General features: G+C 48.8%; 13 protein-coding genes across 13 annotated transcripts; 5 read left to right on the forward strand and 8 right to left on the reverse strand.

The window, feature by feature from the left end:
- Positions 1-442: 442 nt before the first annotated feature.
- On the forward strand, positions 443-2,014 carry MLF3 (Mlf3p; the record flags this gene model as incomplete). The annotated part of the gene is made up of 1 exon (XM_022611061.1): positions 443-2,014. One exon carries the CDS (start codon positions 443-445, stop codon positions 2,012-2,014), a length of 1,572 nt encoding a protein of 523 aa, XP_022467295.1.
- Positions 2,015-2,257: 243 nt separating this feature from the next.
- On the reverse strand, positions 2,258-3,118 carry IMP4 (snoRNA-binding rRNA-processing protein IMP4; the record flags this gene model as incomplete). The annotated part of the gene is made up of 1 exon (XM_022611062.1): positions 2,258-3,118. The coding sequence occupies one exon, from the start codon at positions 3,116-3,118 to the stop codon at positions 2,258-2,260; it is 861 nt and encodes a 286-aa protein (XP_022467296.1).
- Positions 3,119-3,325: 207 nt separating this feature from the next.
- MKS1 (Mks1p) lies at positions 3,326-5,209 on the reverse strand (the record flags this gene model as incomplete). The annotated part of the gene is made up of 1 exon (XM_022611064.1): positions 3,326-5,209. One exon carries the CDS (start codon positions 5,207-5,209, stop codon positions 3,326-3,328), a length of 1,884 nt encoding a protein of 627 aa, XP_022467297.1.
- Positions 5,210-6,084: 875 nt separating this feature from the next.
- On the reverse strand, positions 6,085-6,756 carry KNAG0M02010 (uncharacterized protein; the record flags this gene model as incomplete). Its single annotated transcript, XM_022611065.1, has 1 exon — positions 6,085-6,756. The coding sequence occupies one exon, from the start codon at positions 6,754-6,756 to the stop codon at positions 6,085-6,087; it is 672 nt and encodes a 223-aa protein (XP_022467298.1).
- Positions 6,757-7,534: 778 nt separating this feature from the next.
- On the reverse strand, positions 7,535-8,917 carry APJ1 (Apj1p; the record flags this gene model as incomplete). The annotated part of the gene is made up of 1 exon (XM_022611066.1): positions 7,535-8,917. One exon carries the CDS (start codon positions 8,915-8,917, stop codon positions 7,535-7,537), a length of 1,383 nt encoding a protein of 460 aa, XP_022467299.1.
- Positions 8,918-9,101: 184 nt separating this feature from the next.
- Positions 9,102-9,893, reverse strand: NIS1 (Nis1p; the record flags this gene model as incomplete). The annotated part of the gene is made up of 1 exon (XM_022611067.1): positions 9,102-9,893. One exon carries the CDS (start codon positions 9,891-9,893, stop codon positions 9,102-9,104), a length of 792 nt encoding a protein of 263 aa, XP_022467300.1.
- Positions 9,894-10,314: 421 nt separating this feature from the next.
- EOS1 (Eos1p) lies at positions 10,315-11,238 on the forward strand (the record flags this gene model as incomplete). The annotated part of the gene is made up of 1 exon (XM_022611068.1): positions 10,315-11,238. The coding sequence occupies one exon, from the start codon at positions 10,315-10,317 to the stop codon at positions 11,236-11,238; it is 924 nt and encodes a 307-aa protein (XP_022467301.1).
- Positions 11,239-11,447: 209 nt separating this feature from the next.
- SWS2 (mitochondrial 37S ribosomal protein uS13m) lies at positions 11,448-11,813 on the forward strand (the record flags this gene model as incomplete). The annotated part of the gene is made up of 1 exon (XM_022611069.1): positions 11,448-11,813. The coding sequence occupies one exon, from the start codon at positions 11,448-11,450 to the stop codon at positions 11,811-11,813; it is 366 nt and encodes a 121-aa protein (XP_022467302.1).
- A 935-nt stretch (positions 11,814-12,748) lies between these two features.
- Positions 12,749-13,744, reverse strand: KNAG0M02060 (type I glyceraldehyde-3-phosphate dehydrogenase; the record flags this gene model as incomplete). Its single annotated transcript, XM_022611070.1, has 1 exon — positions 12,749-13,744. One exon carries the CDS (start codon positions 13,742-13,744, stop codon positions 12,749-12,751), a length of 996 nt encoding a protein of 331 aa, XP_022467303.1.
- A 2,132-nt stretch (positions 13,745-15,876) lies between these two features.
- CLU1 (translation initiation factor 3 subunit CLU1) lies at positions 15,877-19,710 on the forward strand (the record flags this gene model as incomplete). The annotated part of the gene is made up of 1 exon (XM_022611071.1): positions 15,877-19,710. The coding sequence occupies one exon, from the start codon at positions 15,877-15,879 to the stop codon at positions 19,708-19,710; it is 3,834 nt and encodes a 1,277-aa protein (XP_022467304.1).
- Positions 19,711-19,838: 128 nt separating this feature from the next.
- SEC59 (dolichol kinase) lies at positions 19,839-21,665 on the reverse strand (the record flags this gene model as incomplete). The annotated part of the gene is made up of 1 exon (XM_022611072.1): positions 19,839-21,665. One exon carries the CDS (start codon positions 21,663-21,665, stop codon positions 19,839-19,841), a length of 1,827 nt encoding a protein of 608 aa, XP_022467305.1.
- Positions 21,666-22,963: 1,298 nt separating this feature from the next.
- Positions 22,964-24,214, forward strand: BUD22 (Bud22p; the record flags this gene model as incomplete). Its single annotated transcript, XM_022611073.1, has 1 exon — positions 22,964-24,214. One exon carries the CDS (start codon positions 22,964-22,966, stop codon positions 24,212-24,214), a length of 1,251 nt encoding a protein of 416 aa, XP_022467306.1.
- A 174-nt stretch (positions 24,215-24,388) lies between these two features.
- ERG5 (C-22 sterol desaturase) lies at positions 24,389-25,939 on the reverse strand (the record flags this gene model as incomplete). The annotated part of the gene is made up of 1 exon (XM_022611075.1): positions 24,389-25,939. One exon carries the CDS (start codon positions 25,937-25,939, stop codon positions 24,389-24,391), a length of 1,551 nt encoding a protein of 516 aa, XP_022467307.1.
- Positions 25,940-26,091: the final 152 nt, after the last annotated feature.

Here is a 26,091-nt window from a genome sequence, read left to right on the forward strand (position 1 = left end):
GATCCGACTGCGTCAGGAGACGATGCGTCAATGGCTGCTGATAACACACAGCAGCGAAGTCTCCGAAGCCACACTTGCGAGGGCCTTCGGGTAAGCAACGGCAACAGTTTTGCCAAGTCCCAGTCGCAGTCGCAGTCGCAGTCTGAGTCTCAAGCCCTTCGATGATTTCGTAATCGAGATCTCGAGCAGAAAAAATCAGGCAACTTTTGACGTTCCTCGAGACATTCCTGATTCCTGGGCGCAGCTGCTGAGGGTCCCGCTGGAGCTGTGGTCACTGCAACAGTCGCTGGATACAGTCGCTTTCAAGGAGATAAGCTTCAAGTTCGTTCTGCCTCTCTCTATCGCTTTCCTCTCACTCTGTGTTTTTCTCTTTCAGTGGTGGTCACTAGTCCGGCAAATCTTACTATTCCTAGTTGACTTTGAATTAAGATAACTTTTATCCATGAGCAGGTTTGAATGTGCGACTCCGTCGCAGGATGACCGACTGCAATTCAACATGACGCAACCTCCGTCTCCGACGCTCAGCGAAAGGTCGCTGATCTTTGAGAGAGACGTACAGGAGGGATCATCCTTTTTGCCCATAGCTGCTAATGCCACAGAGGGTAACTCGACGGCGACCTCTGCGTCCATAACCAACCTGAACGGGCTTTCCAAGCAGAGGTCGTACTCGCAGTCGATTCCGATCACACGATCGAACTCGGCAGCGTACGTGCCCGGGTTTATCTCGAGGCTAGCAGACTGGGGGGTCCCTCGTTCCCTCGAGCCCCTGATGACGTCGCCCACAGCACCACCGCTCGCTCCCACACCGGTCGTGCTCAACAGGAGACTGTCCAGGACAAACTCCCACTCGAGCTCGAATGTCCTGTGCCAAGGTGGATCCGTGCTGTTGTCTAACTCACTTTCGACACCAGGGTTGAATAACCATGTTCACCACAACAGGCGCAGAACTTTGGAGAACATGGTGGCCCCCGCGCTCGATGCTAGTTGCTCGCTGCTCGCGGACGAGTCCACAGACCTCGAAAACGTCGACGTCGTCCACTCCAGGTCCTCCTCCGTGATCGGACTGGACATGGCCCTCGGATACATGAGGTCCAACCCTCGATCGAGAAACAACAGCAACATCCCAGCATCGAGTGTGGCCCCCAACTATAAGCCAACGGGGAACGACCACACGGTGGAGGACAGCAACGGGAAGACTTTGAACTTCTACTCGTACGCGGCACTGCGGACAGACGAGATGACAAGCGGTAACTCGCAGATCGCAAGTAGACCAGGGTCCGTCAGCTCGCACTGCTCCACGGGCTGTAAACCTTCACACTCTCCCAATATCTTTCAGCAACAACAGTTCAAGACGGGGGGTACAGCAGACGGACCAGGTTCCCCCGTGCTCAACCCGTTCCTCGGAAGAAGGGAATCGTCGCCTTACCTGTCTTTATCCCCACCACAGAACTGTAGAAGGTTATCGAACACAAATCATATAAACGGTGGAGCGAAAACACCCACAAGCCCACTGAACGGTAACCAGTTCTCTATTCTATCTTCCAACATGGCGTCTGTGTTGTTACAGGATTCGAGCAAGCACGCTCCCTTGAAGAAGCCGAATAGGTTGAGAAATAACAGCTTAGGAGTCGAGAAGTTTGGCGGGAAATTGGGCCAATTGTCTAGGTTCCACATCGAGTCCGACAACGACGACGCACTCTCAGATGCGGACATAGACGTCCCTGACAGGGCACATTCCTGTATTCAGGAGGGCATCATATCAACGGCTCCGCTAAGCAAGAAGAGAACGGGATCTACTAATACCACTATACCACTACTCGCGTCCCCCTACGAGGGCCAGACAATCCATACGCCAGTGGGTCGCACAGTCACATTTCTGGATAGGAAGAACGGCAGCGCATCGGTGATTCAGCTGCAACCTACACCGGTTTCATACGGCGTCGAAAATCAACTTCAAACGGAGAAGTTGGGTGACGTGCTGAGACGGAGGTTGTCCGAGTCAAGACCGGAATAACCCTGTCGAATGTCTTTTGGGTCGGTCCCACACACACACACATATATATCATCATCATTATCATTCGTTTCTTCTTTATTCAGGCATGTTGGTTTTTTTGACCGGTAATGGTCCGCCTTACTCTATTATAAATGATTTATCGTATACCTAGATAACTATATACACCCGCCACTTCTATAAGAACTTATATTATTATGTCCGTTGCAAAGCGTAGATGCAGTCTGACAAAGCATAACACCCCGCTTACAGATAGTCTTTCCGGTTTGCCGTCCTGACAAACCGTTTCAATTGCCATTCCACATCCGCGTCCTTGTTATCCATAGTCCCCAGTCTCAGCTCGTACAACTTCATCTCGAATCGCGGGCCCACCTCCGCCAACTCAACGCTATCCTTCGTCTTAACGTAAACGTGCTGCCTGACGCTGATGAAGTCCCCCCTGTTGGCAAACGTGATGACCCGCTGGCTCGTTGGTTTCGTGCCAGGAGCGAATAGATGTTTGAGGATCGAAACAACTCTCTCGCCCAATTTTGTCGTAAACCCGTCGAATATCAAATGAGGGTTCATCTCGGAAACGTTCCCCCTGTTCAGTATATCGTGTCTCAGCACAACGTTGTGCAAACTAAACGATGCAGTAGGCCCATGTGGGAAATGTGATATGGTTAGACTTGTGGGGACACCCCTGTGTTCGTGCAACACTATCAAATCGGAGGTCCCGGACTTGATACACGCACCGACGAGATTCGAAATGATTATGTTACCACGGTTCAACCTCGTCGCCTGTGGGAACATCAGTTTTATCTCCTTTGCAAACTGCAGCAGCCTCGTACTGGCATCACGCGAAGTGGTGACCACGATACGCGGGTCAGCGACACCGCTCGTATGCGAGTACTCGTCGTCGATCTCCTCCTCAGCAAGATTCGTCGACTGGTCGTACCGGTAGTCCTCCTGTAGCTGCGTCTCCTCAGCCAGTTCCCTGGGCAACGGCTTCCCTTGCTCCAAAGCCTGCTTGATCACCTGCCTCTTCTCGGCAAGTTGCGCCTCCTGGAGCTGCTGCGCCTTCCGGTACAAATACTCTCTCCTTTCACGTGCCTGTCTTCTCAACATTGGTATATATCCTTCTAGGGGTCGCTATGCAGATCAAGTCTCCTGGCCCGTGTGTCCTCAAAGTATCAAGCCTTTACCTGTTCGTCTGTCTCTTCATCGAAAACTCATCGCAAAATTTGAAAAATTTTCAGTGAAAAACCTCGAAAGACCGTATGATAGCGCCGTCGCAGCACCAAGCAGCACCGCTCACAGCAAACCAGTCGGGACTCAACTCAAATCTGCGTTCTTGTTACGATGGGCCCTGCGGTTCTTGTACTTCTCCTCCTCTGATATCTCCATCCTCGTTTTGATCAGCAGCTGGCTGCGACTCTTTATCGGGATGTCCATGGACTGTCTCCTGCTGAGTTTCCTGGGCAGCTGCAAAGGTTGTGCGTTTGTCGATGACGTCTCCGCAACGTCCTGGGCAGCGGCTCTTGCGGCCATTCGTCGGTGGTGCACGTCGTTTGGGAGAAACATGTGCGTCGATAGTGCAGTCGGTAAGATTGTCTGTGCTGTCAACGGAGCGTTCGAGTAGTGTTGCGATTGTGCCCCCGCGGTTCCGGCACGGTGCGGTTGTCTCCCGCGTGATTCTCGCTGGATGATCTCCTCTAGTGGGAGCGCAGAGTTCACTCTCCCCTGTCCTGAGGACACAGACCCATGTGCCGTCACGTTCGATGTGATGGTCGATTTTTCCAATGGGGTTGGGAACTCAGGGTCGTTGACGAGCATACTGCAGGGGTCCACGGACCCCTGGTGTGATGTTGATGGCGTCGTCGACGCGGTTGATGCATTGCTCGACTGTTGAGTTCGCTCCCCTGAAAAGAGCCCACTCAGAAGACTCTTTCTGACCTCGTGGGGGGAAGTGTTCGTAGCGGCGCCTGTCGAGGAACCTGAACCAGACCCTGAGGCATTCACGGAGGACGGGCTTTGCGAGAGTCTGGTTGTCTTCGAAAAGACAAGTTTCCCCCACTGTCGCTTGTAGTACTGATCGTCGTCGTCGTCGTAGAAGTAATCGTTGCTGAGATTGTCGTCGTCATCCGCGTTATCACCGTCGCCGTCCGTATCTTCATCATCCGAGCCATCATCCGAGCCATCCGTGGACAGGCTGTTCCAGTCGGAATCTTCTTCCTCATCTTCGCTGCTGAAAAATATCTTGTTGCTCACGTTGGCAGTCCTGCCCTTTGAAGAGGAAAACAGCGAATCTGACTTAGTATCCTGTCTATATTTGGACACTTTCGGCCTTGTGGGTCCCCCCGGTTGTGTGTGGGCACCTCTTGACCTACCACTGTCGTTAGAGGTGCTTCTCGACGCAGACCCAGCCGTTCTGTGCACCGCAGTCTTCGTTATAATCGTGTTTGGGTCAAACCCAGTGACTATCGTTTTTGGTGCCTCCTTGTTCAGTTTCTTCATGAGCGCCTGCTGTTGCAGTTGTGTCGTCGCAGAGGCAATCGACGACGCGGTAGAGTTCGCTGCCGTGGGCGGATTAGTCGATGCGAATCGTTTGTTCACGGCGGAGAACAACGCAGTGCTTGATTTGTAAAGTTTACTGTTATTGCTGTCGTTGCCATCAATCGTGGTATCCTCTCTATCATTAGTGTTGTCCTTGGAGCCCTGTGGTAATTGCTGGGCTGCATCAGCTGCCGTCATTGTTAAATTGCTATCTCGGATGTTGACATTGCTGGTCGGCGCAGTCAGCGGTTTCCCCCTAGTCGGCCTTGTATGCTGTTGCTGTTGCTGTGTATGTGTTTGTGGTTGCTGTAGAGGGTTCCTCTTTGCCAACTGGTCTTTCGGATTACCATTTTGATTGACCGGATTCAGCACGTAGTACAGGTTTTTCACACCGTCCCGTTTCTTAGACCTGTTGATGTTCTTATCCTTGAGAAGTGCCTTGTTGACAATCCTCCAACTGAGGTTATGCAGTCTCTCCCCCTGTTCTATATTCTTGGAGCAATTGATGAGTGAAGTGTACAGATGCAGCGAATCAAACAGGTTCAGCCTCTCGGGAGTGAAAAGGTTCGGCGACACTTTCAAGAATTTATCCAAGTCGCGACCGGACGCCGCAGAGGACACACCGCTGGGTGTGAAATCCTTCCGTTCACCTTGGTCCACCATATCTTCCTCCCAGTTCAAAGCCGCAAAGAGCAGACGTTAAAATCCTGGGTGTATGTGAGTGAGCACCGAAAGTAAAATAAACCTTCCAGCTGTATACGGCCGGGAACCAACGAGCCAAAAAAGGTAAAAATTGATCAAACCAAGCAGCACCTCCAGCTGTACACAGATCCCGCGAATCCCTTGACCACACCAACTACTGCAGCCACCTCTTGCCCTCAAACGCACCCAACGAGAGCACCGTCTCTCGCTTCTGCATCAAAAATGAAAAAATATATTGAAATTGCAATTTTTCCCTTCCAAATTCTGGGGCAGAAGTTCCTGACACTGCGAGACACGAAGCGTTGCTTGTGTTTGTAGCCGATGCGAGGGACTCTGGCACGGTCAATTGGGGTTTTGTAGGCGGGAATAGCCAATTGAAACGTCGAAGTGTGGCTAGCTGATAAGTTATAGCATTATTTTGTAAGAAAGAAAAAATGTGATGATGCTCGTGCCAGTAGTGCACCAGTGGATGTGATGACAGTCTACTTGACATCTTGGCTGCGGGAAATTACTTTTAGTCTTTACTGTTTACAGGAATACATGTCAGAGGCAGGTTTAAGGTGCTTTTCACATAATCACGTTCCTGGCCCAGAAATACAGATCATCTGTCTGTAGCTTTCAGTGCCATGCACATCATAAAAGACTCCTACAGTGGTCACACAGAAGTAAAGGAAGTAAAGAGACAGTGGTAAAAATATAACTGTTGAGTCCAGACCGTACGAATGAATGCACTGCCGAGCTGTAAACAGTCAGTTTTGTAAATGCAGGGGGGTATTTCTATCTAAGGAATATATGAGGTACAGAACACGCCAAGGATGTACGTAAATATTTACAAGCTACACACCAAACTCTCTGCGAAGGTGTAAAGACCAAACTAGAATTGTCAATGCCGTGACCATTAAAATCATCTTGCACTGGTATTTCCCCAGTGACCCGCACAGCGCCATTGCCCCGCCTAACAGGGCCATCACTGCTATGAGTCCCCTGAGAAACGATTCCAGTCTCGGGTGCCTTGGCGTCCTTGCCAATGTTAAAAACTCCATCGGAGAGCCAATTTCTTCTAACTCTCCACTTTCAAAGTAGTCTGAGGGTAAAATTTCACTTAGTTTTAATTTACCCTTTATGTAGTCTTTAACTTTCTCCAGGTAAAAGTCTGGAGTTGTTTCGATGGCAAACTGAAGCCCATCTTGGATGTTATTCAAGATTGTTGTAACATTCTCAGGATGGGCCTCTAATAGTTTCATCTTGTTGGCCAGGATTCCCTCCACAATTGGGAGGGGAAACACAAAGTCTCCATAAGTTTTCAGAACCTCGGAACTTTGTGCTGTGATGTTGGCAACCTCATCCCTAAATTCACCAGTCGAATAAGGTGCCAAATTATCCAGCATATTAGAGACAACTTCTTGGTAGGAGTCTCTCATGTGCTGCTTTAGCCTGTACCATTTGCCTTGAACCGCTTGTAGTCCAGACAGGACAAGTAGACCTTGAATTATATTAGTGAATCTCATTATTGTAACTGCTGTTTAGTTGATTTTGGTACTCGCTGGTAATGAATACTTGAGGATAGGGAAGAAAGATGAGAAGATGTATGGACTGGATGAGGGATGTCAGAAATAGCCTGCCCTCTTATACAAAATATTTTGAACTATTACAAGCACGAGTAAAAGAGGGGGCGCCATGTCACTCGGCAATGAGGATCCTGATCATCGTACGATTTTTCAGCAAATAATAGCAGACCGCTATAATCTCGCCACTTTAACTGACCCAATTCAGAACACTCCAGTACGTTCCCGCTTTGCAACCGGTACACAATACATGCTTCTGGGTATGCACAATGGACCCTGATTATCGTACGTTTATTCGCAAATAATAGCAAAATGGAAACACAATAGTCTACTCACTGCAAGCTGAACCGGTCCCTAAACGACACAATTATGACACAATCATAGCAGTCAATGCGGAACCTGTGACAGTGACTATTCATGGGTCTTCTATGGACCGCTGAACTGTCAGTCGTTAAGCAGTCGTGGAGCTATTGTTATGCAGCTATTAAGGACCTTTTTCTAAAAGAGGAAATAAACCCTTAATGAGGCATATCCATCAGCTAAGCCGTTGGTATACCGTACCTTCTCATAGAATGGTAGTGGCGATGTCTGCTGCTCATGGGTACTTCCTCGACAGATCAGCAGTCGCGTGCGAGTTCTCTATTTCTACCTTTGTTTCCAACTATATATACGGGACATATCTCAATTACATAACTGGCAAACGCAAGGGCAAGCGTACTGGTCAATCCATGGCACAGTTGTTCTGATCCATTGCAGGTCTCCCACTCTCAAATGCGCGCCAAAACCCGTCCGAGGGATTCTCCCAGGGAGACCTGAAATGCCTCCGCTTCTTGTTTCTACGCTTTGACTCCCGATCTGGCGCATCCTCGTTCTCAGAACCTGTTTCCCTTGCAACGAACTGGTCTAGAACGGTGTTGTTTGTCGGGGTCAGCAGTCCGTTGAGTACGTGCTCCTCGACCTCTACACAGTCGCCCACTCTTTCGTCGGAGTCTCTCAATTCTCTTTCGCGTTGCGTCTTGACGTATTTGTCGTTTAGAAGAACCTCTCTCAATTTATCGATAGTCTCTGGTTCTAATTGTAGAGGTGAATGTGTGCAGAATCGGATGTACAGATCCCCCCTCTGCCCAGTGTCGTCAATCGGCATGCCCAACCCTTCAACACATTTGATACAGTTTTCAGGTAAGAACTCCCCCGGCAAGATATTAATCTTCATTAAATTACCACTCGGGTGGTCTTCAAGGAGTACATTCCCTCCCGTAAGCGCTGTAGTGAGGTCAACTTTAACCTGATCAACAAACAAGTTCTCCCTCTTGTTCAACGCACTTCTCTTGAACTTCGCGTCTGCGAGTTCTCTAATAACAATCACAACATCCCCAGATTCTGCAACAGTCAGATGACCAAGCCTGTCTCTCACACATTGGTCCGCCTCCCCATCCAACACAATGGTCTGCCCATCGTGCATGCCCGGTTTTACATGAACTTTGAACACAACACGCTCGTTCAAGTACTGCGCCCCACCACACTGCGAGCAATCCACTGACATCCGACCTTGGCCCTGACACGCATTGCAAGTGGACGACCAAGTTTGCGTCAGGGGGCCCACACGTTCTATCCGCGTAATGTTACCGGATCCATTGCAACTGGAACACACGTTTGCTGCCCCCAGGGAACAACGCTCACAGGGTGCAGTCCGTCTCAAAGCCAGCTTTATAACTTTACCCCTGTACAAGTCCTGCAAAGTGCATTTCAACTCGTGGATTATATTGGGGCCCCGGCTGGGACCCCTGCTGGGGCCAGGTCCACCCGATGAGCCACTGGGGTATACACCCCCTCCGTTGAAAAAGGACGAGAACAGATCCGCAGCGTTACTACCCGTGGGCTGCAGGGACTCGTTCTCATCGCCAGACTGGTCGTAACGTTGCCGCTGGGCAACGTCCCCAAGCACCCCGTACGCGTGGGATATCTTCTGGAACGCCTCGTGACACTTCTCGTCCCCGTTATTCTTATCCGGATGGTATCGCAACGCGAGTTTCCGGTACGCCTTCTTTATCTCGCTCTGCGAGGCATCGCTCGCAACACCTAGCACATCGTAGAGGGACTCCATCGTGCACACCGCCGTACCTGCGTCTTCAACAGATGAGTTTGCCTCTTCACGTCAGTCCAAAATTGAATAAAGTAAGAGATTCCATTTGAACAACGTCATAGTTCTGCACTTTAAGGTGTCTGGTTACCGTATTGGCTGATCGTGTCGTTGTATCTGCTTACTGTATTGGTGCATTGCCCTCTTGTCAGTGTACTGTAATGGGCACTGCGTTTCGTTGTTCTCTCTCATCTTGCCCTTCACGTTCACCCCGGAGAAGCGAGACGCGGAGTTGTGTTCTCTGGAGGATGACGAGTTCCAGGTACCGTGCCCAGAGACCCACGAGAGGTGGGTCGCGTCTCGATGGTAGCGTTGATATTGTGTGCGACCTATGAGGTGTCCGGCGCTGTGGTACATCGTGGGGCCGTGGTGGAACGGCATCGGCACCCGCCCTCGTAGACTTCACCGACGGTGTTCTCGAGGGCAGTACATGCCGTTTGATCACCGATGGTGCTCTCTGCGGTGGCATTGGCGGGGCAATCACCCTCGATATACCGACCTTTGAGTTTCTGCCGTAGATGTTCGCTGGGGTGAACACGGGGACGACGTTGCGTGTCTCTTGGACCAGGGAGTCCTGCAATTGCAACTCTTCCAAGTCAACGTACTCGAGGAACGACTGCAACCCTTGCTGCGAGTGGAACTTGGGGCGAACTGGAGGAGTGGGCCGGTTTTCCCTTTGGGACCCACGCAGTGAGAACCCTCTGTGGAATATGAACTTGTTCCGGGACTTGTGTTGCTCGTACTCGCTGCGGTTGGTGAAATCGACTTGCCGGGAGACTCGCCGCCCCGTATGCAAGGGTACACCGCGGTGGTGGTGGCCCCCACTGTCACCTGTATACTGTGACCATCTCGTGAACGTGTCTAGTAACGGATCGCTTGCGTGAGCCATTGCGTCTTCTTGGAGCTGTTGATGTCCCGCTCCACTACGAAAACAACCCATCGATACTCCCACAGGGTCTAATATACACACTCCGGGTCCCTCGAATGCTTCTGCTGGCTCTTAACCCATAGAACTCGCTGAACCAGCCATCCGAATAAAACTTCCTGATCTACGCAAAAAGAGGGAGAAAGAATCGGGGAACCCCGCAAACTACAGAACATCAAGCACCAAACCACTAACCCGTCCCCTGGGGTCCATCAGCAACCCTCCAGGGCCAGCAATACCGACACTACACTGCCCATCACCGTCCGATACGCCGTCTCTATGGCAACAGCAGTGAAAAATTTCAAGTAATAAGAGATTCTCGACGAGTGCTCTGCTTTACTGTTGCTGTTGCTGCTGCTGGCCTGGCACCTCTCGGTTATCAGCGTTCCCTCACTTCTTAATCACTCCACCGCATAGATCTTGTCTACACCTCCGTATGGTTGTTGCTGGTTCTGCCGATGCTGCTGCGAGCAACGGAGTGTCTGCGAGACGGCAGGGTGGTAAAGCTGCGGGCAATGGCGGCAGCGGCAACGCGAATCAGGCCAATGCATCCTTCAAGACCTTGTCGTTGGCCCACCTGACCGCTATACAACATATGCTGATGGCAGTATGCAGGGACGTGTCCCTTCTGCCACCTTTGTACCACGGGTTTGCGTCTCTGCGCCGGGCGTGGAGGACGTCGTTGCAAAGCGGTGGGTTGCAACTGTACGAGCCGCAGTCGTTGCGGAACACGCTTGCCATTTTTTGGCAGACGTACAGGGCGTCGTCACTTGCGTCGACGTCGTCCACGGTACCGGGTGCGACAGCTGGTTCTGTTGCACCGGGGAGTATACTGCTTACGACGCTGATAACGGCACGCGCTTCGGAGTATTCGCTTTGCTCGCTGTGGTGCCTCGTGTCGCTGTACCTGTCCTTTGCGACGCTGGACTCCCTCATGGTCCGGTGGATCGTGAAGTACTCCACCATGGCCGCTATCCTCAGGATGTTCTCGATGTCACTGATCCTCGTCACTTTCGAGCTTCTGTTGCTCAGTTCTTTGTCCCCCGAGAACGATTACTACTTACACACATGGATCCTCATCAGTTGTGTCCTTACGGCAGCGTACATATGGCAGAGCTACCTTACGTCGGATCTGCAGTACGTCGGTGCAGCGAGCAACGGCAGGAAACGCAAGTCGGTCACTCGCCATAACAAGAGAACTATAGACCTGTACAACATCACCGTGTTCTGCGTCGTCCCCGTGGGACTCGCCAGCTTCATCACCATGTTGTTCCTACTCAGGATCCTCTTCATCCAGAGACTAGACGTCGAACAACTCGCTAGACTGCTCAGGGATCTCAGCGATGACCCGTCCAGCTAACAGAAAGTAACTCCCACTATCATCCATATACGTACTACATATCTATAACTCACGGCTGCTGAGTTCGGCATCAATTGCAGACACATCTTCTTCAACTGGAGGTCCCATTGTTTAACGGTTTTTATACATGTTAAAGTCTTTAAAGCAACGTTATAACGACAGTTCCAAAGTACCATCCCCAAGACTACCAGAGTGTTGTCAACCTAGCAATGGTGGTGCATATCCTCGGTAAGGCATTCAAGGGCAAAGAGGTTGTGCGGATTGGTCTCTCCTCGAAGTTCTACGGGATCGGCCTCCCCACTGCAGAAACCGTCTGTTCGAAGCTTGGGTTCTACCCGTGGATGCGAATGCACCAACTATCGGAACCACAGATCCTCAGTATTGCGAGTGAGCTGTCACACATGACCATCGAGGATGATGCAAGGGCAGTCGTGCGCGCGAATATTGCAGTTAAGAAACGGATCGGGTCGTACGAGGGGCTGCGGCACGCTTTGCACTTGCCCGTTAGGGGCCAGAAGACGAAGAATAACGCCAAGACGGCTAGGAAACTTAATAAGCTGGATAGGAAGGGGTGAGTACTTGGTGTGGGGGACAGTACTTTGGCGAAGCTATATTCTTGTACATATCAATTCCTGTGTCCGTCGTTTGTAACTGGGCTGTTTGGAAGGTATAGATGTATATATGTGTATATTGACGCAGTGTCGCAGATACAAAAGACGTGTTACGAATAGCTTTCCGACGGATTGAATGCAAAGGTTGTACTGTAAGAAGCTGGTAAGGAAGTGGAGTTGTTCTTTCATCCGTTTTTGTTTCAATTAAAAAGAGCTTGACGTGGTAATGGAGTCCCTCCTTCATAAGCTCCCACAATCCTGAACCTCCTCTCGGGAATATTCAACCAGGCAAGAAACAGAATGCTCATCGCCGAACCGTGTAAATAAGAATAGCGCTTAGTACAAGCATATTATGCTATTTTGTTATAGAAAGGAACAATTCGGAGTTGCGTTAGTACCACTTGTTTTGATTCGTTCTGTCATGATGGTTCCTTCGTCAAAGATAAAGCTTTCATTTATCAACTGACTCCCATGCAAGAGCCAGTACACTTGCCTAATGAATACAGTGGTCCCTAATCATTGTTTGGCAGTAGTGAAGCGTTCCATTTGTCTTGTACACGCCAGGATGGAGCATCAAAGAGGTCACTCTAAGCCCAATGGATGTTGAGTACGGCCTGACAAACGTAAGACACCCCGTTGATATATTCTGTCATTGGTCTGCATTTCTCTTCAGTGACGATGTTCTCTCTCATCGCTATATTTTCAACTTATTATGGAAATGAATCCCAGCTAATGTAGGATACCCTGTGAAGTTAATTACAAGGATTTGTGGGTTGACCGACAATGCTTCAGGAGACTCGCCTGTTTTCAATTCATCGTGCAGTTAAACTCTATATAATCGCATACACTCGTTAAAGAAAAGGTTTATGTATATATATATCATCGTATCAGTTATTCGTTTAGTTACCGACGTGTTCGACCAAGTCGACGACTCTGGTGGAGTAACCGTACTCGTTATCGTACCAGGAAACCAACTTGACGAATCTTGGACCCAATTGGATACCGGCAGTGGCGTCGAAGATGGTGGAGTGCGTGTCACCGATGAAGTCAGAGGAGACGACGGCGTCCTCGGTGTAGCCGACAATACCCTTCAACTTACCCTCGGAGGCATTCTTGAAGGCCTTCTTGATTTCGTCGTAGGTGGTGTCCTTGTTCAACTTGACGGTCAAGTCGACGACGGAGACATCGACGGTGGGGACTCTGAAGGCCATACCGGTCAACTTACCTTGCAACTGAGGCAAGACTTTACCGACAGCCTTGGCGGCACCGGTGGAGGATGGGATGATGTTACCGGAAGCGGTTCTACCACCTCTCCAGTCCTTGTGGGATGGACCGTCGACGGTCTTCTGAGTGGCAGTCATTGAGTGGACGGTGGTCATCAAACCTTCGTCGATACCGAAGTTTTCGTCCAAGATCTTGGCCATTGGGGCCAACCCGTTGGTGGTACAGGAGGCGTTGGAAATGATGGTTTGACCGTCGTACTTCTCCTCGTTGACACCCATGCAGAACATTGGGGCGGTACCGGATGGGGCGGTGATGACAACCTTCTTGGCACCAGCGTCGATGTGCTTCTGGGCAGTGTCCAATTCCTTGAAGACACCAGTAGAGTCAACACAGATGTCGATCTTTAGGGAACCCCATGGCAGGCTCGATGGGTCTCTCTCTTGGAAAGTGGAAATCTTGTGACCATCGACGATGATGTGCTTGTCATCGTGGGTGACTTTACCCTTGTATCTACCGTGGGTGGAGTCGTATTGCAACATGTAGGCAGCATAGTCGTTGCTGATGAATGGATCGTTGATGGCAACAACCTCGATGTTCTTTCTGGACAAAGCAATTCTTAGAACCAGTCTACCGATTCTACCGAAACCGTTAATAGCAACTCTGACAGTCATGTTGAATTAGATTTGTTGTTGTTTGGATGAAGTGATGCGAAACTTGGAATTGTCTCTGGTGTATTTTAGTGTTGAACAGAAGGAATACGAGAGAAATAACCGCTTATGAAATGTTCTTGAGGGTTTATCTCCCCCATTTTTATATGTGAAAGGAATCAATCACATTCAAATCATTGGTTCAAGAACTCACTCACACCCTGAGGGAACTTCCCATGAAACTGCAAACCAGAAACAGAGAAACGGGCTTCCACTCTTGCCAGATGGCGTGGTGCAGATACTAAAAGCGGCGACTATCAAAGAATCTGGTCGCCTGACGGGAATGTGTCAGTGGAACAAGCACCGGGAACTGAAAAATCTCGCAACGAGCAACAGTTGATACAAAATCATGCGACTGAACACCCACACAAACTCCGTCACCTGAATCCAACCACCACCCACTTCCAGCCCCAGAGATGCCACGTCAAGGTCAACCAACGATCAGAGAAGGGTGTGGGGGGGCGCATTGTTTGCAGCGGTTTCAGCAGTTTCTGGAGTTGCTGAGTTGAGCTGGGCTAAGCTGGGCTGGACTGGTCCATGACGTGTTGCTTCACTCTTTCTAAAGTTCTTTGAAGTTGTACGACAGAGAACCTCCTTCTTCGAGCCCTGCGCGATTTACTACACTCCTTTCGGGTATGTGTAGACTATCATCACTGTTGCAACGGGACTTCTTGAAAAAACGTGGTGCAAGATTGAACAGCAGTAGCTCCTTAGGGGGGACTTGTGGTCTTGCTTCACACCCCCAACCCTTAGTAAATGGTACTTGTCCGCACTTCCAGGCTGTACACTAAGCATGTTGATAGTAAACGCATTCTTGAGGGTGTCTTACAGGAAAAGTGTTGCCCGATGGAGGAGTCCCGTCTCCCGACTTCTTGTGCAAGGTTAGGCACGATGGAAGTTTCTGCGGTGGTCTGAAATGATGGTAAACCAAATGATCGTGGCGATTATGGGGAGGGTCTACACGATGGCGAAAGGGGGATTTCCATCACCCTTCGTGGATTCACCCATGGGAATGTTCAGTCTCAGCGTTGCAAAGTGTAGTTGTAATGCTAAATCCGTGATAGCAGGCTATATGCTCTACGTTTCATCACATTTTGATGAAAACTTGTCGGAGGGTAGCTTTTCGTCAGAATAATATGAGTCCTCTGATCTAACTGTAAAGGTTAAAACGATAAGGTTCCTAGAAATATTCAGTTTTACAAGAGCGGGTGGTGCTGATACAAGGTATTTTACATCAAAGTAAGACGAGTCGGTGCTGTACTACTGAATCTAGTCGACTCAATCACCCATCTATTTGTAAAGTTCTTGATCTCATCTTTTAAGTCTTTAGCAAATGTCTTTAATATCCAAATCCTTCTTAAAACGTATAAACAAATATCGTAAAATAGAGAAGTGTCTCGCAAACCAGACAGCTGCGAGGAACTTAGACACAAGCCCTCCAGCATTTAAGTCTCCATACATTTACTAAACCTTTTCTTTTGATAAACTGGAAGGATATACGGTCTCCGCATGGAAACGAACGTTAAATTTTATGTAACTTGTATTATAGCTCTTTGATCCGGGAACAGCTACATCGGTCCCGGATCAATAGAGTCGCTTGCATACGTGAAGAGACATTACAGTTATACAACAGAACCCACATAATTGTGTATACAGGAAGGAAAAGCTAGATAACACTCCCGGTATGTTCCCTATTTCTATATAAAAATACATGGTATATCTCCAGCCAATAAAGCGGCACACCACTACAACATACGACCCCTAACAGGCTATCTATCCAAACACAAAGTACAGTTCTAGTCAAAGTCATTGACGGTAACGTAGTGCCATTGGGTGAACAGTTAAGCACCTTCTACGTACAGAGTGACACACTCACTATTTTTTTCTTCAAATATTCATTTGTCGTCGATGCGTTTTTAACCAATAGAAGAAACTCATACGGTGGGTGAGTTTCGTAAAGAGGTGTTATTTGCAAATTGACGTTTGTTTCTGAGATTCTACAAGTATTGATTCTGAATAATAATATCCACCTGTAAATATATTATTTTGCAATTGAAAAAAAACCTTTGAGAAGAGACTTTTTTCAAACCACCAAAATGTCCTCTCCAGCTTCTGCTAACGAGAACATCAAGGTTAATATTAAATTGCCAGCTGTGTCTGGCAACCATTCGAATAAGAAGGCTGAAAAAATCACTATCCAATTCAACAGGGAGACCAAGATCCAAACCGTGCTGGATGTATTGGCTCTATCTCCAGAGACGAAGTACCTGACCAACATCGATTTGAAACATAACAATCGTGTGCTAACCGATACTGAAACTTTGAGCGGCCTAATATCTGAAAAAGACGATTCTATCGAGTTCGCCATTCAATTGAAACCTTACACTGCAAGGGAAGCTTTGAAGCATGTGATTGTATTGCGTGATTTTATCGGATTTATCTCCGAGACGGATGACAGTATCTCTGAGTTTGCAGCCTCCACAGGTCCTAAATTCCCATTCTTGCCACTAACAGATATCAGAGATAAGAATGTTGAATCGAAGGATGACGTCGAGGAAGTAGTCGACATCAATAAGGATGGTAAGAAGGAGGAGGAGAAAAAAAAGAATATCTTCCACGTTTCTGACGAAGAAAAGGCTAAAACGGCTAGTCTAGTCCGTGAGATCACTTCCAATGTTGGTGACTGCTCTGTGAAAAAATTGCTTGCCGCGGAGACTAAATTGATCACCCCCTGCGTTCGTTCCATTAGTTTATCACAGTACAACCCAGTCCCAGCACATTACAAATCGAAGGGACATTTGCTGTACTTACAGATTGCTACTTTGGAAAATGAAAACTTCCAAATTACCGCTGTCCCATCTGGGTTCTTTATTAACAAGTGTTCCTCGACAAAGTTTGACCCTGAGAGGAAACCTAGCGACGAGCATACACATTTCCACAACGACACCCATTACAGTCTATTCAGTCTGCTCGCTGCTCACTCCAAGAAATTTGTCTCCCATGTCCAACAAATGGAATCAAAATTGGGGAAATTGGAGGCTGTCACCTACGTTAAACCACAGACATCGTTCTTGCACAAACCTTGGTTGATCTCTAACAACCCTAATGCATTGGTTGGCGATTATTTCATGTTGCAAAGCGAAGCCAATGATGGATCCGTCTCCTTTATCAGAAACTTCAACGATGAGTTCCAAGCCATCAAGGATCTACCCACCGAGACTCTGCCAGCCAAAATCGAAACGGAAAGGTTGTTGGCGAAATTGATCCACGAGTTCTCTGTAGCGGCCACTAAGGATGCCATGTCGATAATGTACAACAACTTGGTTCCAATGAACCCTGATGCCCCTGAGCTGGAGCAGATTTTCTTAAAGGATAACATCTTCTACTCCTTCGTTAACGACGTGACGGGGACTTATCAAGATAAAGGCGGTGACGAGGCTGCGAGAATCGCCGTTAACCAAGACCTTTTGACCATCTCAATGTTAAACAAAAACGAGATCACAGATGTAAGATATTTGTTGACTACTGTTATTGATTTGGCTGGTAAAAGAGTGCTTGCCCAAACACCTGTCCCCGGGTTGCTAACAAACATGGGCGTCGAAAACATCAAGAATGACGCTACTGGGGAAAGCGACATGCGCGACCTGGAAAGTGACATCGTTATCAAGTACGGGTTGGATGAGACATCTCAAACAGTCGTCAAGGATGAAGATTTTGACAACCTGTTAAGTAAAAAATTCGTTAAGCTTTTCCACTTGAAGAAAGCGGGCGAGAAGGATGTCTGTTTCTCCTCGCAATCCAAAGGTATTATCGGCTCCGATAAGAGAAGCTACATCATGGACTTAGCCAACACGTACCCCTTGGATGTCAAATTTGCCAGAGAAAACTTTGACAACGTCCAGGACAAATCGGAAAGATATCCACACAGACAAACGTTGTTGCGTCCTGAATTGGTTGAGAAATGGTGGATGTCCAAAGTTGACGGCACTGAAAACCTAGATTATGAGAAGGCATTGGAGGAAAATAAATTTTCCTACAACAGTGATGCATACCAAACAGAGGGTGTAGAGGATGCCGCTGTCGATGAAATGTCCAACTACTTAGTGGGCACTGTTTTGCCAAATGTTTTGGACGACTATTTGAAGGATAACGTCTCGCCACCATACAGCGGCGAGCATTTGGTCGAAACTCTGCACAATAACGGTATAAATTTGCGTTATCTAGGTAAGTTTGCCACTCTGGCTAAGGCGAACTTGAGCGAACAAATCGCAGAACATAAGGAAAAACTGAAGCAAATTGCCATTTCCAACAAGGATTATGAAGACTGGGAAGCGTCATATTTGATAAAGATTGAAAAGATGATCAAAGAAAGACAAGAGGAGATCAACAAATACGTCGAGGCAGGCAAGGATGTGCCAGCAGCTTTGAAGGAAAACTTGAAATTGGACGATAATGAGATTAGAAAACCAACCAACGAAGAGCCATTTGTCGTCAACAGGGATGCGTTGGTGCCCCTAATCAAGATCTCTGAGGTTGAGATGATTGCACGTGCCACAAAGCATATTCTGAGATACCACTCCAAGCGTATCCCCGTCGTTGCCGTCACGTCATTGGTCGCTTACGTTTTCAACCTACTCTTTGGATTCGAATACAACGAGACCCCAGCTGTTGAATTCGTCGACGAGTTTTATCCAGTTGACCATTATGATTTCTCGAAGTTGACGAGGGAGAGTTTAGTCTCGTCCATTGTCAAAGAAATCCGCGTTCGTTTCCGTTATGAGCTCAGCGAGGACGATTTGAAGGAACATTTGAATAACCGCTACATGCTAATGAGAGAAATTTCGTATAGGTTTGGTATCCAATGGTTAAACAAGGACTACTTTTTCACTTTGGAAGAATTTGAAACTTACAAGTCTTCCCAAGATAAAAAGAGTAAGCAGAAGCTGGTTGCTCCTATCACCACTTTCTCTAAGGAAGATTTGACGATCATTCCACGTATCAAGACCTCAAAGTACAGTTCTAAGACAAGTGACAATTTCTGGAACAACGGTACAACGTTGATCACGGAGGAGAAGCAATCTGAGGGGTTAACTCTGATGGCCCAAGGTATTGCCATTCTAGAGGATATTCAAGGTGGCATCCATACTGATGTTGCTAGAAAATACACCTCGATGGCCAGTATCTACAGTAAGATGGGATTCCTTCCTGAATCCGTCGCGTTCTGCCGTAAAGCTTGTACGATTTACGAAAGAACCTGTGGTGTCGACTCCTTTGAGATGTTAAGGTCTCTGTTCAACCTGGCGTTGTTGGAGATTGCCAACGACAGTCCATACAACGCAACCTTGATTTGCCACAGAATCATGACTACATTGAATGCCTACCATGTCAACAAGTTCCACCACCCAACTATCACCACTATTTACAATCAACTGGAGCAGATAGCCCTAGGGTTAGAAAGTCCACAGTTGGCCATTGAAGTGCTGACCAAGTTGTGTGAAATTGTTGTGGAATGGGACGGTAAAGAAGTCATCTCGTACGCATACATTGAGTCTCATTTGGGTAACTTGTACGCTACTCTCAAGGACTACCGTGCCGCATTGGAACATATCTCTTACGCAAAGGACGTATTCTTCAATGAGCTAGGGAGCAACCACACTACGACTGCTTCTTCGAAGCAATGGGTTAACGGGTTGAGCAACATGATCAAGGACCTGCACCAAAAGAAGATGTTACAAACAGCTCAAAACGATGTTGCCAGCGGTAAACCTTACCAGAGCAAGAAAAACCATCACGCCAAGAAGGAGGAAAAGCCAAACCCTGAGCTTGCCGATAAGTCTGTGGATGAATTGTTAAGTTTTATCGAAGGTGATGAGGAGAAAGGTTCGAAGAACTCCAAGCCCAAAAACAAGAAGAAGAACTCGAAGAAATAAGATGCTTGTGAGTTAAGAACTGGCGCAGCTGGTCATTATTATTATTATTCCCCCCGCTTAGTATCCTCGTATCTGTCTATTCTCTATGTACAAAAAACACGTATCTTTAACCCCTCTTCTGTAGAATATTATGCAACTGTAAATAATTGTTCACAGATCAACATAAATACTGGAATCAATATATTGTCATTCAGATCGCTGTTCCCCTCTAGGACTCCCGATAAGAAGCAAACAACGAACCAGTTGGAAACCGTCAAATCTTTAAAGTATCCCAAGTACCACTTCGCTATTACACCAATTATGAAAGTGGACAAAATAAACGCCGCTGTTCCCTCCACCGTCTTCTTCATCCCGGACCATTTCCACTTCCCGACGCGTTTCCCAATAATGGATGCCATTGAATCTCCAGCGCCGAGCGCTATCAGTCCGACTGGAGAATCGAAGATCAGCAGTGGCGTGGAAATCCCCAAGATCAGATACACGTACGATATGATGATGGGCCCCCTGTCATCACGGAAGTCCGCGAACGAGCGCAACTTTTCGTCAATTTGTCTACCGAAGGGTTGCAACTTCAAGTACCGAACGTACTCCACGGCGAGGAAGAGAACAATGGTGCCCGAGAGCGCGATTTTGACGAACGTTGGATCCCAGCTGAATGGCTGCATCACGAGCAGTAAAATGAGAAAATGCCATATCTTCCTGGACGTGTTCAGGGAAAAGTTGGACTTGAACAGCAGGACGTTCGGGATGAGCACCATTAGAAACAGTAGCCAGATCCCTAGGATCCGCATTCTAGTCTGCGATGCAGTGATGTAATGGTACAGCCATATAACTGGCAATTCCGGCAACGAGTCGATGAACGTGTTTGTAAGTAGCGGGAAACACACCAGAAACACTACGGGCACCATAATCGAGACGAACAGTTTATTATTGTTCACTATGGTCGCCAGTATGTAGTTGATCGCGACTGTACAGAGGAACGCAGCCAGAGTGCCCCATAGAACCTCGTAAGGTAAACTGTGCTGCTGTTTGTGCACTTTCTCCAAGAAGAGCACGTTAGTCAAGGTCAGACTGAAGATATTGCAGTCGACGAAATCCAAACTCTCCAAGCGACTCACTTTAGACAGCACAAAGCAGAACCCCATGTTGACGAAGACGGCCAGCAGGCAGACCATTGGGTTGACATCACCGGCGAGCAGACACATTGTGAGAAACAGCTGCGAGGCTAGCCTCGTGTATACGGGCCCACCGAGCACGTTTATGGAGAGCAGCAGATTTGTCTGCAGCAAATCCTGGTTGAACAGCAGACTAAACATGAAGGGCAGGTAGAAGACGTACACTATTTCAAACTGCATTCGCTTCATCATGCACAACTGTACGAGGATATACAGCGCAATGAACCCGACGGTAAGGAAGGGCGCCGCCCCAAACTTATCGTATGCGATATGCAGCGTGCAGAACAGGATCATCGACTGCACGACGAAGGGCAGCGACATCGCATCGGCAGGCTGCCCAGGTGTCTTCAAGGGAGCCTGCACGACTGGTTTCGAACCTTCCATCGTAGTAACCGATTGACTCATAGACCACAACGACACACAAATCCTTGGAACCGCGGCAGAGACCAACACATCGCAATTGCAGAAGACACACTGCAGATCAAGTGGCTTCCTGATCGCTGTGAACAGCCTGAAGCGTCCGTCAGTGGGCGGACTGGTCAAAGCCCTAAGGTCCCGCAGCGCCCGCCTTCGTTCAAAACGACTGAAAATTTTTCCGGTCTCTCGAGGACCAAATCTTCGATATAAAAAGCGGCGGACGCCGGCCCATTCCATCTGGTGTTGCTTCTCTTGTCTCCGGTCTGGTAACATAGGCCAGCAGACCAGGCCATTGGTGTCTTGGTCTCCACTGGTGATTATTTTATTTCCTATCGATCGTTTCCGCTGATGACCAAAAATCATTAAATTTACAAACTAGAGTTTCTGAATCCTTTTATGATTAGAAATTGACTATTCGAGCTGAGGAAATGGAATAGAATTACCACCACTATTACTACTACTACCGATTTATTTTCATGGGATTGCGAGGACATTTTTCCTTCTTTTGAGAAGGAGATGAGATATCGCGTTTTGATATGATGATCACAACAAAAACAAAAGCTGGAATTACTGGCTGAATAGTATTTTAACAAATATTGTATGTTGATACGTTTTTGCACTATTTCTGATTCAACCAAAACGTATTATATTTTCATTTCCCCTCTCGGGAACATCTGTCCCGCCTTCCGAAATGGGAGGACGGAAACTGCTTAGTTTAAAATGACGAGTTACAGCACTGGGCACTGAATATATTCATGAGTGACAATGCTTTTCAGTGGGCTTAGAAACCCCACGCAACTGATTTTGACTACCACAGTAATGTATTTCCACAAAATTATTGGTTGGCTTGTATGATGAGACAACTTATAGATGACGAGTCTGATCTAAAATCGTGAAGACACAACTTTTTTTAATACCATTCATGCATTTCTGATCAATCCAACTACCAACTTTTATTTCCAACATGTCCCCGCCCCCTATCTTGCCAGTCATCTTGCAGAGGATGAATCAATTTACTCATTTTTATAGACAAGCATATGTCTTAGGAGGCCTCACGGCTTCTGATGAACGATAATGGGAAAATCATGTCTGATGTTCGCAACGACACACACCGTAACGTTACTACTACTACTACCACAATTGCTATTTCCATCCCCACTTGCATGTTAGTTGTGTTTATGATGATTCTATTTTATCACGACGGTCAACTGTGTTTGGCTCAATGTTTAGAGCCAAACGTTGATGATACCAGCCTGTGACAGGGCGTTTAGACAACTGATACAACCTACAAACAACCTTGCAACGTATGCTTACACTATTTCCTTTTTCTTGAAGATGATGACACTTGTCACTCGAGAGCTGTTCTAGTAACAGCGATCATCCGACCTGGCGGGCGAAAGCCCCCCATGAGGAATACGACTCAATAAAACGATTTGCACGTCAGTCTGATTCTTGCTCAACGGTACGTCTAGTACTCGTCCGCGACGTAGTCCGCGCCAGGTATCCGGCAACACCCAGACACCGCGGCGTGGATTCGCTTCCCATCGCTGGAAAATTTTCTCTGTCACAAAATCCGGTACTGTTTAAAACGGCAGAGCTGTAGGGCATCGAGGGAGATGCGATGGATGGCAACTCGCTGAGTCCTGTGGTGACGTGCAACAATGGCTAGGGAGAATCTGACGTTGAAGTTGGACCACCTGGAGTACCGGTACCACCACGCCGCGGGCACTTTGGGTGAATTCCGGCCGCGGTTGGCGCAGACGGGCAAGTTTTTCACTGCGAAGGGCAAGAGGACGTCGAGACGAGTCTCTGAGCTGTTGGGCGGCGACGCTGAGGAGCTTCTGCGGGAATTGGATGCGTTGCGGCTGCAAATTTTTGAGAACAAGGTGTACTCGCTGGAGAAACACCTGCGAGTGCACCTGCTGAAGAAAACCCGGCAGATGAGTGAGAGTGCGAAAGTTGTAACTCCTGCTGGTGGTTTGAAGATGGACGAGTTCGTCCCGCTGGTGGTGAAGGCTAAGGCGATCAAAGTGGCGACGGGGAAAGTCGGGAAGGGTGTGCCCTGGGCGCAGGATCACGAGTACTTCGCGGCGTTGAGGGAGAAGACGCACGTGTACAACCCTGGCCGGGTTTGGAACGAGGTTGTTTGCCCGATGGACGGCGGTGTGAAGTTGCACGGTGTGCTGTTCAACGACAAGAGGGTGAAGAGCATACTTGAGACGTTTGACAATGGGATGGATCTGTTTTTGAATAACCGGAGGGAGAGAACCGCGAGGGACGGCGACAAACCCGAGAGCGAGGCTGAAGTGGACGACGACGACTCAGAGGGGAGTACCAGCGAGGAGGAGGAGGGGGAGGAGGAACCAGTGGAGCACACAGAAGAACAATTGGAGAAGTACGCGGACATGCTCGTTGGCACAGACGACGAGTCCGACGAGTCCTCCTCTGAGGAGGAGAGTTCTGGACAGAAGCGGAAACTGCCCGAGCTGATGGCCGGCTACTACAGCGGGGAGGAGGACGATTCTGCGGAGGAGGACCTAGTTGCTCGGCAACAGTTGTCGAACAAACCTGAGCGGAAGAACCGGCGTGGGCAGCGTGCGAGACGTAAGATCTGGGAGCAGAAGTACGGGACACAGGCGGCACACGTGCAGCGGGAGTATGCTAAGCAGCGGGAGGAGCGCGAGAAGCGGCAGGCCGAGTACGAGCAGCGGGTGGCGAAACGTGAGGCGAGAACGAACGCTAACTTGACAGCGCTTGGGGAGAGGCGGCCTCGTGACGCAGCGGGCGGCGATGCAGCGGGCGGTGCACCTGTTGCTCGTGCGGAGGATCACCCATCGTGGGTCGCGAAGAAACTCGCTGAAGAGAAACTGAAGAACGCCAAGTTCTCCGGGAAGAAGATCAAGTTCGACTGATCTTTTGGCGGTTAGTTAGTTACATTCTTTCCGACATAAATACTAATAAATATATATATATATATAATCTGTAAAATAGAAGATAATAAGTCCAGTAGACGGGGTTTCATAAGAGATTCATCCCCCGAATACTGCCTGTGTCATGGCATTCTCTGTTTGTAGAGACCCCCCCCCCTACTCGTGGATTTCACCCGTGATTGGATCTCTTTTCTTGAAGTTCAAGAGCAAGTCGTCCTTGGGGAAGATGGTAGCGAACACTTTGATCTTCTCGCTGAGCGGGGTGACTTTGTGTTCCCAGTTGGTGTACATGGCGAACTTGCCGAGCAGAGCACAGAAGGTGATCATGACGTATGTTCTGCCGAGGCAGACGTGTGGTCCACAGCCGAACACTAGCCAGTTCTTCTTTGCCTCTGAGGCCTTGGACCCCTCGACCCACCTCTCTGGGATGAACTCGTCTGGGTTTTCGTAGACCTCTGGGTCGTGGAGTGCCGGGTACAGTGTTGGGATGAGCATGGCGCCCTTTGGCGCTGTGTAGTTTGGTGTCACTGGGAACTTCTTCTTAACGACGTAGGGGACCATGATGACCGGGGGTCTGTAACGGAGCGTCTCCTTGATGACCATGTACGTGTACTTCATTTCCTCAATCATGTCCAAGTCGACACGCTTCGTTGGGTCGCCGCCTCTGACGGCGAGTTGCTCCTCTCTGACCTTTGCCAAAATATCTGGTCTATCGGCCATCAATTGGAACAACCAGCAACACAGCGAGGAGGACGCGTCCTGCGAGGCGAACAACATCGTGAAGATGGCCTCTGAGATTTCCTTGTTGGAGAACTGTCTGTGCAGCACGCGGGCCTCCTCGTCGTCGTCGTCCTTGGCGTCCTGCATCAACTTGCACCAGGCGTCCATGACACAAACGGGCTCCCCGCCTGCCGCAATGTGGTCCTTCGCCTGCTGTGCACAGTTCTCGAAGATCTTCATTGCCATGTCCGCGGTTTTCTTCCCGTACCACGTCTTTGTGAAGGGCAAGATGATGGGGAAGTTGACTAGTTCCAGTGCGGCAGTGACAAGGTAGTAGTCGTCGGCGATCTTCCTTGTTTGGTCCTCTGTGATGTAGTTCCCGCAGAACGCACGCAGGGAGACGGCACAGAGGATCTCCCGCATCTCGTGGAAGAACACGCGGGGCTCGTAGTTGTTCTCCTTGGAGTACTCGACGAACTTCTCCATGTACTTGTCCATGACGATCTCTAGCGAGGGCAAGTACTGGGCCAAGGCGGTCTTCGTGAACAGCCCGTTGAGGGACTTCCTGTAGTCCGTGTGCGCCTTCCCGTCCAAGAACACCCAATTCTGCGGTCTCAGGATCTTGACGGCGACGTCGACGACACAAGGCTTCACGAACTGCGACGCCTGGAAGATCTTCCGCGAGAGGTCTCTGTCGGAGGCGATGACGACGAACTTGTGGAAGATCGAGACACAGGACAGTTTCCCAGAGTCCCATTTGGCCTTGTACTCCTCGAACTTCGGGTCCAGGGACTCCAGGAAGGGGCCGATGATCGGGTACATCTTGAACGTGGGCCCCGCGATGGACCCCTTCTTCTGGATGTACGAGATCTGGTCCCATACGAGCACGAGCACTGTGAACGTAGCGAACAGCTTCCAGTACGAAATCCCGGCGATGCCCGCGGCGGCATCGCCGGCAGCAGCAGCAGCAGCAGTAACGTTATTCATCGGTGGTGTTGGTTTCTAGCAGTGGTAGACGGAGCAAGATGAGCACGAAAGAATATTATACGTAATTGTACAGGGTGGTTTCCTCACCCTACTATATATATATATATGAGGTATATCCGCGTATGCACAGAGATCAGGTAACGTAAAGCGTG

The sequence above is a fragment of the Huiozyma naganishii genome, chromosome 13 (genome assembly GCF_000348985.1).
Source record: "Huiozyma naganishii CBS 8797 chromosome 13, complete genome".
Classification (NCBI taxonomy): domain Eukaryota; kingdom Fungi; phylum Ascomycota; class Saccharomycetes; order Saccharomycetales; family Saccharomycetaceae; genus Huiozyma; species Huiozyma naganishii.